The sequence below is a fragment of the Kogia breviceps genome, chromosome 15 (assembly GCF_026419965.1).
Source record: "Kogia breviceps isolate mKogBre1 chromosome 15, mKogBre1 haplotype 1, whole genome shotgun sequence".
NCBI lineage: Eukaryota > Metazoa > Chordata > Mammalia > Artiodactyla > Physeteridae > Kogia > Kogia breviceps.
This window is the reverse complement of record NC_081324.1, coordinates 78609960-78622493: the sequence shown is the minus strand read 5'-3', so window position 1 is coordinate 78622493 and position 12534 is coordinate 78609960. Positions and strand designations below refer to the sequence as shown.

The 12534-nt window shown below is 48.3% G+C and overlaps 1 protein-coding gene across 4 annotated transcripts in view; it reads left to right on the top strand.

Annotated features, from left to right (window-relative positions):
* Positions 1-12534, top strand: part of KSR2 (kinase suppressor of ras 2) — a 410583-nt gene that overhangs the window by 378591 nt on the left and 19458 nt on the right. For all 4 annotated transcript variants that reach the window (XM_067015445.1, XM_067015448.1, XM_067015444.1 and 1 more), the window contains 2 exons: positions 434-567; positions 6533-6664. In XM_067015445.1, the coding sequence (XP_066871546.1) occupies positions 434-567; positions 6533-6664 (266 nt within the window). The remainder of the gene's footprint in view (positions 1-433; positions 568-6532; positions 6665-12534) is intronic.

Below are 12534 nucleotides of genomic sequence, written 5' to 3'. Positions count from 1 at the left end.
TCTGCAGCTGTGTGGGTTAAGTAGATCTAAGGAACAAGTCTCCTGCAGATGAGTTATTTTGCAGAATGGAAGTGGAGGAGATGGCTGATGGGGCTTCTTACTCTGGGGGCCTCTTTTCAGGTTCGTCCCCGCCCCTTTCCCTCTGGGGAGATCTTCCTTCGTTTCTTCTTCAGGAAGCAGAAGAGGTTAGATGGAGATGGTTTTGCTGTGATCTGAGGGGGGTGGCAGATTTCTATGTTGGGGACCCTGCCTGTCCCCACTCGCCATGCCTTCTCCACCCCACCTGCAGACCTTGGCATTTGGGTCCCAGATCTGCAGCTGTTCAGTGTGGTTTCAGTGGAAAGGCAAGGCGTGTGAATTGTGAACCCAAGCCAGGCTGGCAGTGAGCGCATGGGTGTCCTCTGGCAGCTCCCTGTATCCTTGTTTCTTGCAGGGCATGGGCTACCTCCACGCCAAGGGAATCCTGCACAAGGACCTCAAGTCCAAGAACGTCTTCTACGACAACGGCAAAGTGGTAATCACAGACTTTGGGCTCTTCAGCATTTCCGGGGTGCTGCAGGCTGGCAGGTGAGAGGTGGTAGAAGGGCCCAGAGGGGTTCTTGACAGATGACGGTCAGGAGATGAGAAGTCACCCAGCTGGCTTCAGTGACCTAGACACAATGCTGGACCTGAGGTCGCTTAGCTGCGCGGCTAGGCTGCTGAGCCCGTGATGCAGTGCGGATGCCCAGGTCACACTCTGAGTCCCGTGGGGCCTGTCTTAGAAATGGCGCCTTTGAATGGGCACCAAGCATCCTTCAATCCGGCAATGCCCTTGCCCTTGAGTCTCACTGGAAGACACTCTCCTTACTCCAAGCGCGCACGTGGCAGTTGGGCTCCCCCAAGCACCCTTGCTCCAAGTTTTCTTATGAATCCTGTTGTTTTAGAACAGCAGGAGTTTAGTTAAGAGCAAGGGATTTAAAGTCAGACCCACCCGGGGCCCAACTTGGCTCTGCCACTTACGAACTGTGCCTTCACTTTCCTGCAAGAAAAATGATGGGTGTGATGATTCCTGCCTCAGAGGGTCGTTATGAGGGTGGAAGAAGACAGCACACGGCAAGCGTCCAGCACAATGCCTGGAGCACATCAGGCGCTGCAAGTGATACTGGATTGGGCAAAAAGTTCGTTCGGGTTTCTGGTGGCCTCCGCTGGACAAACCCGAACGAACTTTCTGGCCAACCCAATAGCTTCTGTGGGGTTGCTGTAATTGGTATTACTTTGCATATATCTCCTCGGTATCACCCAGGAGGGTCATTAACTATTGTTAAGTAATAAACTATCAGCCACCACTCACCCTAGAGCAAGCTACCTTGAGTTGACCGTGTTAAAAACAGCCTGACCCCAAATAACCCATAATTCAGAAGGTCCGCCCTTTGTGACTTTTAATTTGGACTGTGTGCTGCGCGCACACACACACACACACACACGCACACACACGCGCACACACACGCACACATGGACACACACACGCACACATGCACACACACACTTTAAACCCAACACGTTCTCTCTAATCATGCCTCTTTTAACAAATGGTATGCCCCTCCAGAAAGGCAGCACCCCCAAGCCCTGGTTTCTCTCATTGTACTTCCATTTCAGCTGCTTTGGAGAATCCCTGATCCCTTTGAAGTACACCCAGGAGCCCCCCCAACAAGTGAATTTTGTTCATGCTCTGTAGTACCTGGAATCTCAGCCAGACCATCTGAAATTTGGTGGGGCCTGATCTAGCTGTTCCTGTGTGTTGCAGTAACAAACGGAAGCTTAAGGGTTTTTTTTAGATTTTACTCCACCCAAAGAGATTCATCTCCAAAACTACATAGAGTCCCTAAGATAAGAAAGTAAGTAGACAGGAAATTAACAAATGGATCAATGGATAGATGGAGAGAGTCATCAAGTCAGAACCCAAGAAGCCAAGAACCCACTTAGGTTCCGGTTTACTGGTTGGGGAATCGCTCCCTCCCTGTTGCCATTGCCCCAGGCCAAGGGCAGAGGAAGCAGTTGGTGACATCACTATGAACCCAAGTATTTGTGTCAAGACAAGAGGTTCAGCAGGCGTTGTCTTTAACCTAGCTCAAGGCTCTTAAGACAAAAAAAAAATCAGATTCCTCCCTCCTGGTGGCAGGTCCACACGCTTTCTCCTTGTCAGTGGCTTCTCCCCCAAAAACCAGAGGGCCTCTGATCTTTTCCCTTTATTTACTTATTAACATTTATTTATTTATTTTTGGCTGCGTTGGGTCTTCGTTGCTGCACGTGGGCTTTCTCTAGTTGTGGCGAGCAGGGGCTACTCTTCGTTGCGGTGCGCGGGATTCTCATTGCAGTGGCTTCTCTTGTTGTGGAGCACGGGCTCTAGGCATGCGGGCTTCAGTAGTTGTGGCACGTGGGCTCAGTAGTTGTGGCTTGCGGGCTTAGCTGCTCCGCGGCATGTGGGATCTTCCCGGACCAGGGCTCAAACCCGTGTCCCCTGCATTGACAGGCGGATTCTTCACCACTGCGCCACCAGGGAAGTCCCTGATTTTTTCCCTTTAGATTCAAGGTTTTCTGAAGCCACAGGGAGACAAGAAAGCAAAGGGAAAAGGAAAGACCTTCAGCTCATTCACGAAGGCCCAGTGTCAACCAGGAAGGGAGTGCAAGTCAAGGGCAAGGTGGCTGCTGGCCTTGTCGCCCAGACAGCACACCGCCCCCGCCCCCACCGTGTCCCAGCCTGGCTGTCAACGCAAACCCAGTTAGTGCTGCAAGAGCCAGGGAGCCCTCAGCAAGCTCTCCCAACCAGAGATCCACAGCGCCTGGCTACCCAGGAGTTGCCATTGGTGACTCCCTGTGCTTTTTTCCCTGTTTTAGTTCAGAAATTTGCTCCCAAATGGTGTGCTATAGAACTAGTGTAGAATTGTGGTTAGGAGTTTAGTCGCTGGAGCTTTAAAGACTTGCAATCAAACAGGTGTTAGTTCTTCCGCTTGTTACCTCCATGGCTTTGGGAGGGTCACTTAAGCTTTTTGAGGCTATTTCCTGACCCATAGAACAGGGGTGATATCCATCTGATTGTGGGCACATAAGAATTGAGTTGAGTGGACAGCCTGACATACAGGAGGTGCTCAGCGGGAGTTACTTGCCTTCCTACCCTTCCCTCAGTTAGACCTTGGGGCATTGACGGTGCTGGGTGCCCAGAAAGGGGAGATCAGCCAGGCCTGGGGCAGGGGCGGGGGTAGCAGTAAAGCGAGCACGTTCTGAACATCCAGACGGATGCCAGGGCTTCCCCTGAGCCCGGCCCCGGCCTTGCCTTGCCTACAGCTGTTCTGCCATCGTCCAGAAAAGGTGTCATTTCAGATGCCCGTTGCCCACAGGCTGTTATTGATCATAATAATAACCATAATGAAGATGATTTGGCTTGGTCACCGATGGGTCCATCACCATGGCAACACGACACCCCAGGGGGTCTGTGCCAGGCCTGGCTCCCAGCCCCCTCTAGGCACGTGCTCACATCCGCCCCAGGATGATGGTTATTGAGTGGCCAGCACCCTTCTTCCTGGCCCAGCCCTACAGTTGCAAACCTCCACTGCCCCAGTGAGTCAGGAGGAGGCAGGAGGGGCTGTTGGATGAGACAGGAGCTGGGAAGTCTGCCCTTTTGGCAGCAGCCTTCCACCCCACCCCACCCCACCCCACCCCACAGGGCCTGATCATGCCAGGAGAATGGCGGCGGGCCCAGGCCACGGCCCCTCTTTCTTAGATGACATTCTTACTTTGGACTCTAATCTCCATTCCGTTTCTGAGTCCTCAAGCTACAAAAAAATTCCCCAGGGAATAGTGATGTCCAGTAATTGTGTGGCCCTGGCAGCTGACCCAGCCCTTCTCCTTTCCATCCTCGCACCAGCCACGTGGAGTCCAAGTTCATGTGCCCATTTTGCAAACGAACTTGGATGGGAAAGTAGAGACCCAGGTCTGCTCAAGGACAAACAGCTAGTAAGCAACAGATGGGTCCTTAAAGCCCTGCCAGTGTCCCCAGTTCTAGAAGCCAGAACTCACTGGACACTGCCCACTCACAGGCCCGCCAGTGGATCTGAGTCCTGTCTTCTGGCTCCAGCAGAGAATGTGTCCTGTCGGGTCTGCTGTGTAGAGCACAGGAGCACATCATGTGTCACTAAAGCTGAAAGTGAAATTTGGACTATTTCCTTGTTCTATGTATCAATTAGAGCAGTGATTTTTTTTCAGCTGGGACTCTCCCACCCCCCAGAGATATTTGTGATGTCTGGACACAGTTTTGGTTGTCACAACAGGGGAGGGGGTGCTACTGGCGTCGAGTGGGTAGAGGCGAGGGATGCTGCTACACATCCTGCAGTGCTCAGGACGGTCCCTCCACCACGAAGAATTGTCCAGCCCCAAACCCAGAGCTCCAAACTCCTGGAGCCTCTTCCGTCAGGGTTCTCTCATCCCCTCACATGCGTGGTCCACAAGCTGACTTTAGGGAGGGTGCGAACAAACGTTTTTTTATCTTAATTTTAATGTGTACTAAAAAAGTGCTAGTTTCCATTTATGATCACGTTTAAAAGGTAACCTGTTAAAATACATATAAATGAAAAAAAATCCATTGGTAGTAAGGGATCATCTAGAGCAGCACTTTCCAATATGGTAGCCGCATATGGCTATGTAATTGTAACTTTAATTAAAATTAAATAAAACTAAAAGTTCAGTTCTTCATTTGCACTGGCTGGATTTCAAGTCCTCAATAGTCATGATGGCTAGTGGCTGCCATATTGGACAGCAGAGATGGAGAACATTTCCATCATCATGGAAAGTTCTGTTGGATAGCACTGCTGTGGAAGGTGTTCGATAGGGCAGTAACCATGCTTATGGGATATGCATGAGTACAGTTAAGGGAGCAGTGCCTCATACCTTAAAGAGCTCAAAGCTCACCCTGGAAGATGTATAAAATCCAGCCAGCCCCAGGTCTCCAGCAGGTCCCCACATGCTGGAGGATCTGGTCCTTCATGACCTCACTCTTGATGGTTTGAGAGATCCATCCCACTCTCTCTGTGTTAACAGACCTTTTCCCAGGAGTCTTGAATCAGTGGAAACCTCATAGAAGTTCAGATTTCAGTCCCAAATAGAAAGCTCTGTACTTGCTGAAGACTTACAATATGAAGAAGGGAGCCAGTATCCTTTGTCTTCTAAGAATTTCACCCACGCATAGATGTGGGTGAAGAGATATGTGCACAGTACCGACCCAAGGATGTGCATTGCAGCTTTGTTTATAATGATGAGAGAGGGAATCACCTTAGACCCATCAACAAGGGAATTGTCGTGTACAATTTAATGGATACGTGGGGTAGCATGATATGTCCCCACTACACTGATGTTCTTTGGGTTTCTAGAACACCCCAGAAAGGGCCTGCCTTGGGCCTTTGTCCTAACTTCTGTTCTGCCTAGAATATTCTTCTCCTTGTTCATATGGCTGGATCCTTTATGTCATGCAAATCTTAGCTCACATTTTACCTAAAGTAAGCTCCCTCTTATCTTTGACATGTTCTCCTATTTTAATCTTTCCTATTTAGATAATTCATTTGTCATCACTTTCCCCTACCAAAGTACAAGCTCCAGGAGGGCAGGGACTTTGTCATTCTTGTTCACTGCTGTGGTCCCAGTGCAGAGAACAGAGCCTAGGCATAGCGGGTGCTCATAAATACAGCCGGCCCTCATTATTCGCGGATTCCATATTTGCAAATTCACCTACTCACTAAAATTTATTTGTAACCCCCAAATCAATACTCATGGCACATTCACAGTCATTCGTGGACATGTACAGGGTGGTGAAAAGCTTGAGTCAACTGACGGACATGTTCCCAGCTGAGGTCCAAGGAGAGGATGCTGTGCAGTTTTGTTTCAGCTCTCATCAGCGATGACCAGAGGATGGAGATGGGATGGTGCAGTGCAGGGCAAGAAGCTCCAGCTCTGGGGCCAGCTGGATGGGTCTCGCAATTCTGCCCCCTGGTAGTGGGGCAGCCTCAGGGCAAATCACGTAATACTTCTGAGCCTCATTTTCTCTCGTGTAAAATAAAATAGACTGGGATGAATTGTTTTTAGGATTTAAGATTATAACCTTTTTGAGATGTGTGCATGCGTGTGTATATATATATTTCCTCCAGGAGCAAAAACTCAGTTTTCACTAATTCAGTGTTTGCCGAGACTTTATAGAACATAAGCGCCGTGAATAACAAGAATCGGCTGTTATTTGTTAAATGAAGATGGAGAAGGGGGAGCCTCAGAGGCGAAGGGACATGATGACTGTTTGGGTGTTGGGTGTCTCTCTCCAGATCAGCCTTTCCTGCACCTCCCACTGAGTCTTGGCCTCAAGTACAGGGTCAGGCAGTGCTTGATGGGCGGGCTAGGGATGGGGGAGGAACACAAGAAAGCCAGCAGAGATGGTCCAGGGACTTGGGGTCCGTGATGGAGGACTGGTCCTCCCCGGGCTGTGAAACGGGGCTCACTCTGTGCTTTGCTTCTCCAGGCGTGATGACAAGCTGCGCATCCAGAGCGGCTGGCTGTGCCACTTGGCCCCGGAGATCATCCGCCAGCTTTCTCCCGACACAGAGGAAGACAAGCTCCCCTTCTCCAAACACTCGGACGTCTTTGCGCTCGGGTAGGTGGCCCACCCTGGCTTTTGAGAGCCCCAGCCTGGGCAGAGGGGCACTTCCCAAAGCATTCCTTTAGTGCTTTTGGAAGGGACAGGGCATCTGTTTGCGGAGGAAAAGGTGGCTGGATTTCTGGGTGAGTTAGGGGGAATCTGAGTGGGCTGTAGTAGAGAGACCCTAGCAAACCTTCATGCCTGGTTTCTGACTGGTTGTGTGACCATGGCAGGTTACCTGATTCATTCATTCATTCGTGCAGTAGCTATTTACTGGGTGCCTATTATTAACAGATTGTCAAAAACTTAGTGGCTTAAAAAGACCTTTATTATCTCACGTTTCTGTGGCCAGGAATTTGGGCGTGGTTCTGAACTGGCTCAGGATCTCGCATTAGGCTGCAGTCAAGATGTTGGCCAGGGCTGCAGTCTCATCTGAAGGTTTGACAGGCTGAAGATCCATTTCCAAGGTGTCCTGCTCACATGGCTGTTGGCAGGAGGCCTCAGTTCCTCACCACACAGGCCTTTCCAAAGGCTGCTTGAGTGACCTCACAACACAGCGGCAAGAAGCTGCATTGCCTTTATGACCTAGTCTCAGAAATTATACATCGTCACTTCTACCGTATTCTGTTTGTTAGAAGCAGGTCAGCAAATCAGGGGGAGGGGAATTAAGCTCTACTTTTTACAGGAAGGAGTATCAAACAATTTGTGGACATTTTAAAACCACCATAGGTCCCTTTTCTCTCTTGTCTGGTGGAAGACAGACAAGGAAACAGGTTTTTTACAAAATTCCGTGATAAGTGCTATGCTGGGGATAAACACAGGACTGTGGGAAGAAAGGAGGAACTAAATCCAACCTGGGAGATCAGAGAGAGCTTCCTGGAGGAGGTGACTCCTGAGCCTGTGTTAAAGATTGAGTGTAAGTAGTCCAGGTGAGGGTAAGGTGAAGTGTTCCAGATAGAAGGAGCACATGAAAAGCAACAAGGGTGAAAAAGAACAAATGGCCCGCAATGGAGGAATATGTGGGGAGCAGGAGTGGAGGGAAGAAGAGGAAGCTGATGGATGGAGAATCAGGGAAAAATGAGCCTGGGGTGGTGAGACGAGAGACTAGAGAGGAGAGAAGGCATTCTTCAGGGACCTAGAGGCTGAGTTAAGGAGTTTTCATCTTCAGGGCAGTTGGGAGCCACTGATGGTTATTGAGCAGGAGAGTGACATAATCACACTTTGAGCTTTAGAACAGTCACTACTGTGTTGAAAACGGAAAGGAGAAGGACAAGATTGGGGCCGGTTGACCAGTCCAGCGGGGAGATGCTGAGATTCTCTGCCGAATCAGTGCCAGTGGGTGTGAAAGCTGGGATTGGACATAAGAATCAGCATTTTGGGGGTGGAAGTGATAGGGCTTGATTTTTGGTTTAAATGTGGGAGATGCCAGATACCTACCTGAAGCAACTTGGTAGAGACTAGTGTCATTCACCAAAGTAGAGACCCTGGAGGTGGGGCAGGGTTGGGGCATGCCAGGAAGGCAGAGAGAGCAGATTTGGACACAGTGAGTTTGAGCTACCTTGGAGACAGCCTAGGGAAGCAACCAGAAGGTGGCTGAATCTACACATTTTAAGTTTGGGAAAGAAGAGTTCAGGACTTGCCGGCAAAGAGAGAGTAACTGCAGCTGTGGGAGAGAATGAGATGTCTTTGAAAGTCCAGAGGAGGGAGAGAGAGGGTCCAGGGCACAGCCCTAAGATGCAGATGCAGACGCTCTGAGAAGGTACAGCAGGAAGGCTTCCACGCGCCTATCCCTCAGATGGCCACGCTAACCCTCACCTTACCTTGACCGTGGGGGCGGTTACATGGACTGGCAGAGATAAGCTGGGAAAGCTGTTTGGGAAAGTTGGAGGCTTACAGATGTGTGCAGTTAGATTTAGCGCCACCAAGAGACGTTACAGAGAACGTCTTCCACGGAAAAGCACCCCTGCTGCGTCCTCTCTGTAAATCGGGGAGTGGGCAGTGTTTGCTGGCACATCAGGATTCTCGCCGTCTGTCACTTGGGCCCCTTAAGAGGCTGTCACTTGCCCTGATTAGTTTATGCCCAAATCTTTATCTAGTTAGATATTGTTATCTGAAACCAAATTGCAGTAATTAAGTTGGTATCTTTTACTATCAATTTAGCAAAAGAAAAAAGAAGGTAATTAACAAAATGTACCAAAGTAAGTAATTGGTTTTCCACTGGAGTTTTAATCTTTAACAGTTTTTTTCCCCTTCAAGTGAGTTTCTCTGGAAAGTTAGGTTTGAAAGGAAGTTTTAATGAGGCTTTTATTCCTGACACTGCTGAATCCCGAGGGACCTGGGGCTCCTGGTTTCCTGCCAATTAGGTGCATCTTGTTGCTTGGGAACATCATGCTGCCGGCATGACTTAGAACAAAAATGGACTTTTAAAAGTGTACTGAGCGCGTGTTAAGCTTGTGACAGGTGCTGTCTCATGGCATCGTCAGAAGCACGCTTTGAAGCAGGTACCATTGTTCCTAATTGACAGATGAGGAAACTGAGGTTCCGAGTGGCTTAGTGACTTGCCTTATGGTAATCAGCAATGAAGCTGGGAGTCAAACGTGGGACATCCTGACGCCAGGGTGGGAGCTTTTAACCACAGAGCCCCCAGGCTTGAGAGTCATTTCACCACTCAAAGCCCTACTTCCCTCAGCCATAAATCAAAGATAATAAAGCCCACTGAGATGTTCTAAGGATTGAATGAGGAAACACCTGTAAGGCACACAGCCCAAGGCCAAGCTCCTGATAGGCTCCCTTCCCCCGTTCACACAAGTGGTGCCCACACTGTGTGTGCCTCCTTCACTAGGCCCCAACCATCAGCTTAGAGGGTTGCCCTCCCAAATAGTTCACTGCCCCAATTACAAAGGACCCTCAAATGGGATGGAGTGTAGGTTTCTCAGTATAGCATAATGGCCAATGGTGTCGTTCTGTAGTCAGATGGCTTCAGCTCTGGCTATACCTCTTATTTTGCTGTACGACCCTGGGTAAGGTATGTAACCTTTGTGAGCCTCAGTTTCCCCAGCTGTAAAATGGAGCTGATAATAGCACTTCTTGTTTAGAATGTGGGTTTTTTTATTATTTGGGTTTGATGACGCCAATAGATCAGGAAACAACTACCACTGGATAGTTTGTTATTCACAGCCCCCAAAAGGAGAGGGCACATCATGGCAGGCAGGGCCGCACAGGGCAACAGCAGGGTCAGGCAGGAGGCGGAGGGAGAGCAGGAAGAAAATGTGGGCGGGAGCCGTTATTGTGCTTTTCTCGGGCAGGAATGGGCGAGGCAGGGTAAGCAGGCTTAGCATTGGCTAGTTTAACTAACTTCAGTGGGCGCTGGGGTATGGAGGCTCTCCTGGGTAGGGCAGGGGAATATTGGCCCTGAGTGTGAGAGCCTGATAGAGGAGACGGAGGGATGGTGGAGGACTTTGGATTGCTTAGTCTGCATATGGAAAGCACGCTTACAGGTCAGTCCTTTACTATCTCTAGGAACTGGCCAGCCCTGGGAGGGGCAGTCCCTCCAGGGTCAGCAGGGCCCCAGAGAGCAGAACATCAGGATAAAAGGCATGCGAATACACCTCCCCCATAATCATAGTAAATACAAAAGGCTAAGTTTAGGGTCTAGCACAGCGGGAAAACTCAATAAGTGTTATCGTTTATGGTGAAGAGAACTAGAACCATCCAGCACTTAACTTGAGAACCTCCTGACCACCTAACTCAACGTCCGAGCACCTGAGCATTACCACCCCTCCTCGCCCCAGAGGGATGAGAAGATGCTAACTGAGAGCCTGACCCCTAGCAATAGCTGGTTTGATACAGTCCTCTATCGGTCAGAAGGATAACTGAGTGCTTCGTGTTCTTTAAAGCAAAATTTACATAAATTATCTTAGCTTAGATGAAAGATCCTTTCCTAGGATTGTTTCAGTGAGTCCCTGAGTTGGGGAATCTTCTCAGTGAGTTGAGACCTATCCCCACCGTACAGCTCAGTGACACCCCAGCCTCCTCTGGACACCCCGACGCATGCACCAGCGTCCCTCACTGCCGCGCACACCTCCCAGCGTCACTTACGCACTGCCCAGCCCTCCTCCCCATCCGTCCCCCCGCTCCGCTCACTGCAGCAGGCAGCCATTTCTCCCGTCATTACAACGTCATGATTTATGAAACACACGATGACATAGTCGATCTCTCTAGAATAATTCCGGAATCGAGTTGTTCCGTCATTCAGCCTCCCAGATAAACATTCTTCCACTGCACTTTTATCATCATTCTCACTTGGCAAGTAAGGAAACCTGGATTCAGAAGGGAAGCAACGGACCCAGTGGCATATTATTAGCCTAGAATAGAATCAGGACTTGAACCCAAGGCAGTCTGACCCTCAGATTGTTTTTTTTTTTTTTTCTTTCCACTATTTCAAAGGAAGTTTCCTTCTTAGAAAACACAAATATAATAGAAAAAAATTCTGTCCTTTCTATCACTGAGAGGTAGCCCTTGTTAACATTTTGCTGTGTTGCTCTTATTCTCTTGTCCATACATATATAGTGGTGTTTAAAAAGCATAACGTACCTTATATACAGTTTTGTGTGTGTCCTGCCTTTTTCACTTAAAATTATATTTTGAGCATTTTTTATGTCAGCAAAATTTCTTTGAAATGTTATAATAATAATAATAAACATCTTAGTTTATGGATTTACTATAATACATGTAACCAATTCTTGTTATTTTTTAAATCTTTATTGGAGTATAATTGCTTTACAATGTGATGTTAGTTTCTGCTGTACAACAAAATGAATCAGCTATACATATACATATATCCCCATATCCCCTCCCTCTTGCGTCTCCCTCCCACCCTCCCTATCCCACCCCTCTAGGTGGTCACAAAGCACCCAGCTGATCTCCCTGTGCTATGCGGCTGCTTCCCACTAGCTACCTATTTTACATTTGGTAGTGTATATATGTCCATGCCACTCTCTCACTTCGTCCCAGCTTACCCTTCCCCCTGTCCGTGTCCTCAGGTCCATTCTCTACATCAGCGTCTTTATTCCCGTCCTCCACGAGGTTCATCAGTACCATTTTTCTAGATTCCATATATATGTGTTAGCATACGGTATTTGTTTTTCTCTTTCTGACTTACTTCACTCTGTATGACAGACTCTAAGTCCATCCACCTCACTACAAGTAACTCAGTTTCATTCCTTTTTATGGCTGAGTAATATTTCATTGTGTCTATGTGCCACATCTTCTTTATCCATTCATCTGTTGATGGACACTTAGGTTGCTTCCGTGTCCTGGCTACTGTAAATAGAGCTGCAATGAACATTGTGGTACATGACTCTTTTTGAATTATGGTTTTCTCTGGGTATATGCCCAGGAGTAGGATTGCTGGGTCATATGGTAGTTCTATTTTTAGTTTTTTAAGGAACCTCCATACTGTTCTCCATAGTGACTGTATCCATTTAATTCCCACCAACAGTGCAGGAGGGTTCCCTTTTCTCCACACCCTCTCCAGCATTTATTGCTTCTAGATTTTTTGATGATATGGCCATTCTGACTGGTGTGAGGTGATACCTCATTGTGGTTTTGATTTGCCTTTCTCTGATGATTAGTGATGTTGAGCATCCTTTCATGTGTTTGTTGGCAATCTGTATGTCTTCTTTGGAGAAATGTCTATTTAGATCTTCTGTGCATTTTTGGATTGGGTTGTTTGTTTTTTTGATATTGAGCTGCATGAGCTGTTTGTATATTTTGGATATTAATCCTTTGTCAGTTGCTTCATTTGCAGATATTTTCTCCCATTCTGAGGGTTGTCTTTTCATCTCATTTATGGTTTCCTTTGCTGTGCAAAAGCTTTTAAGTTT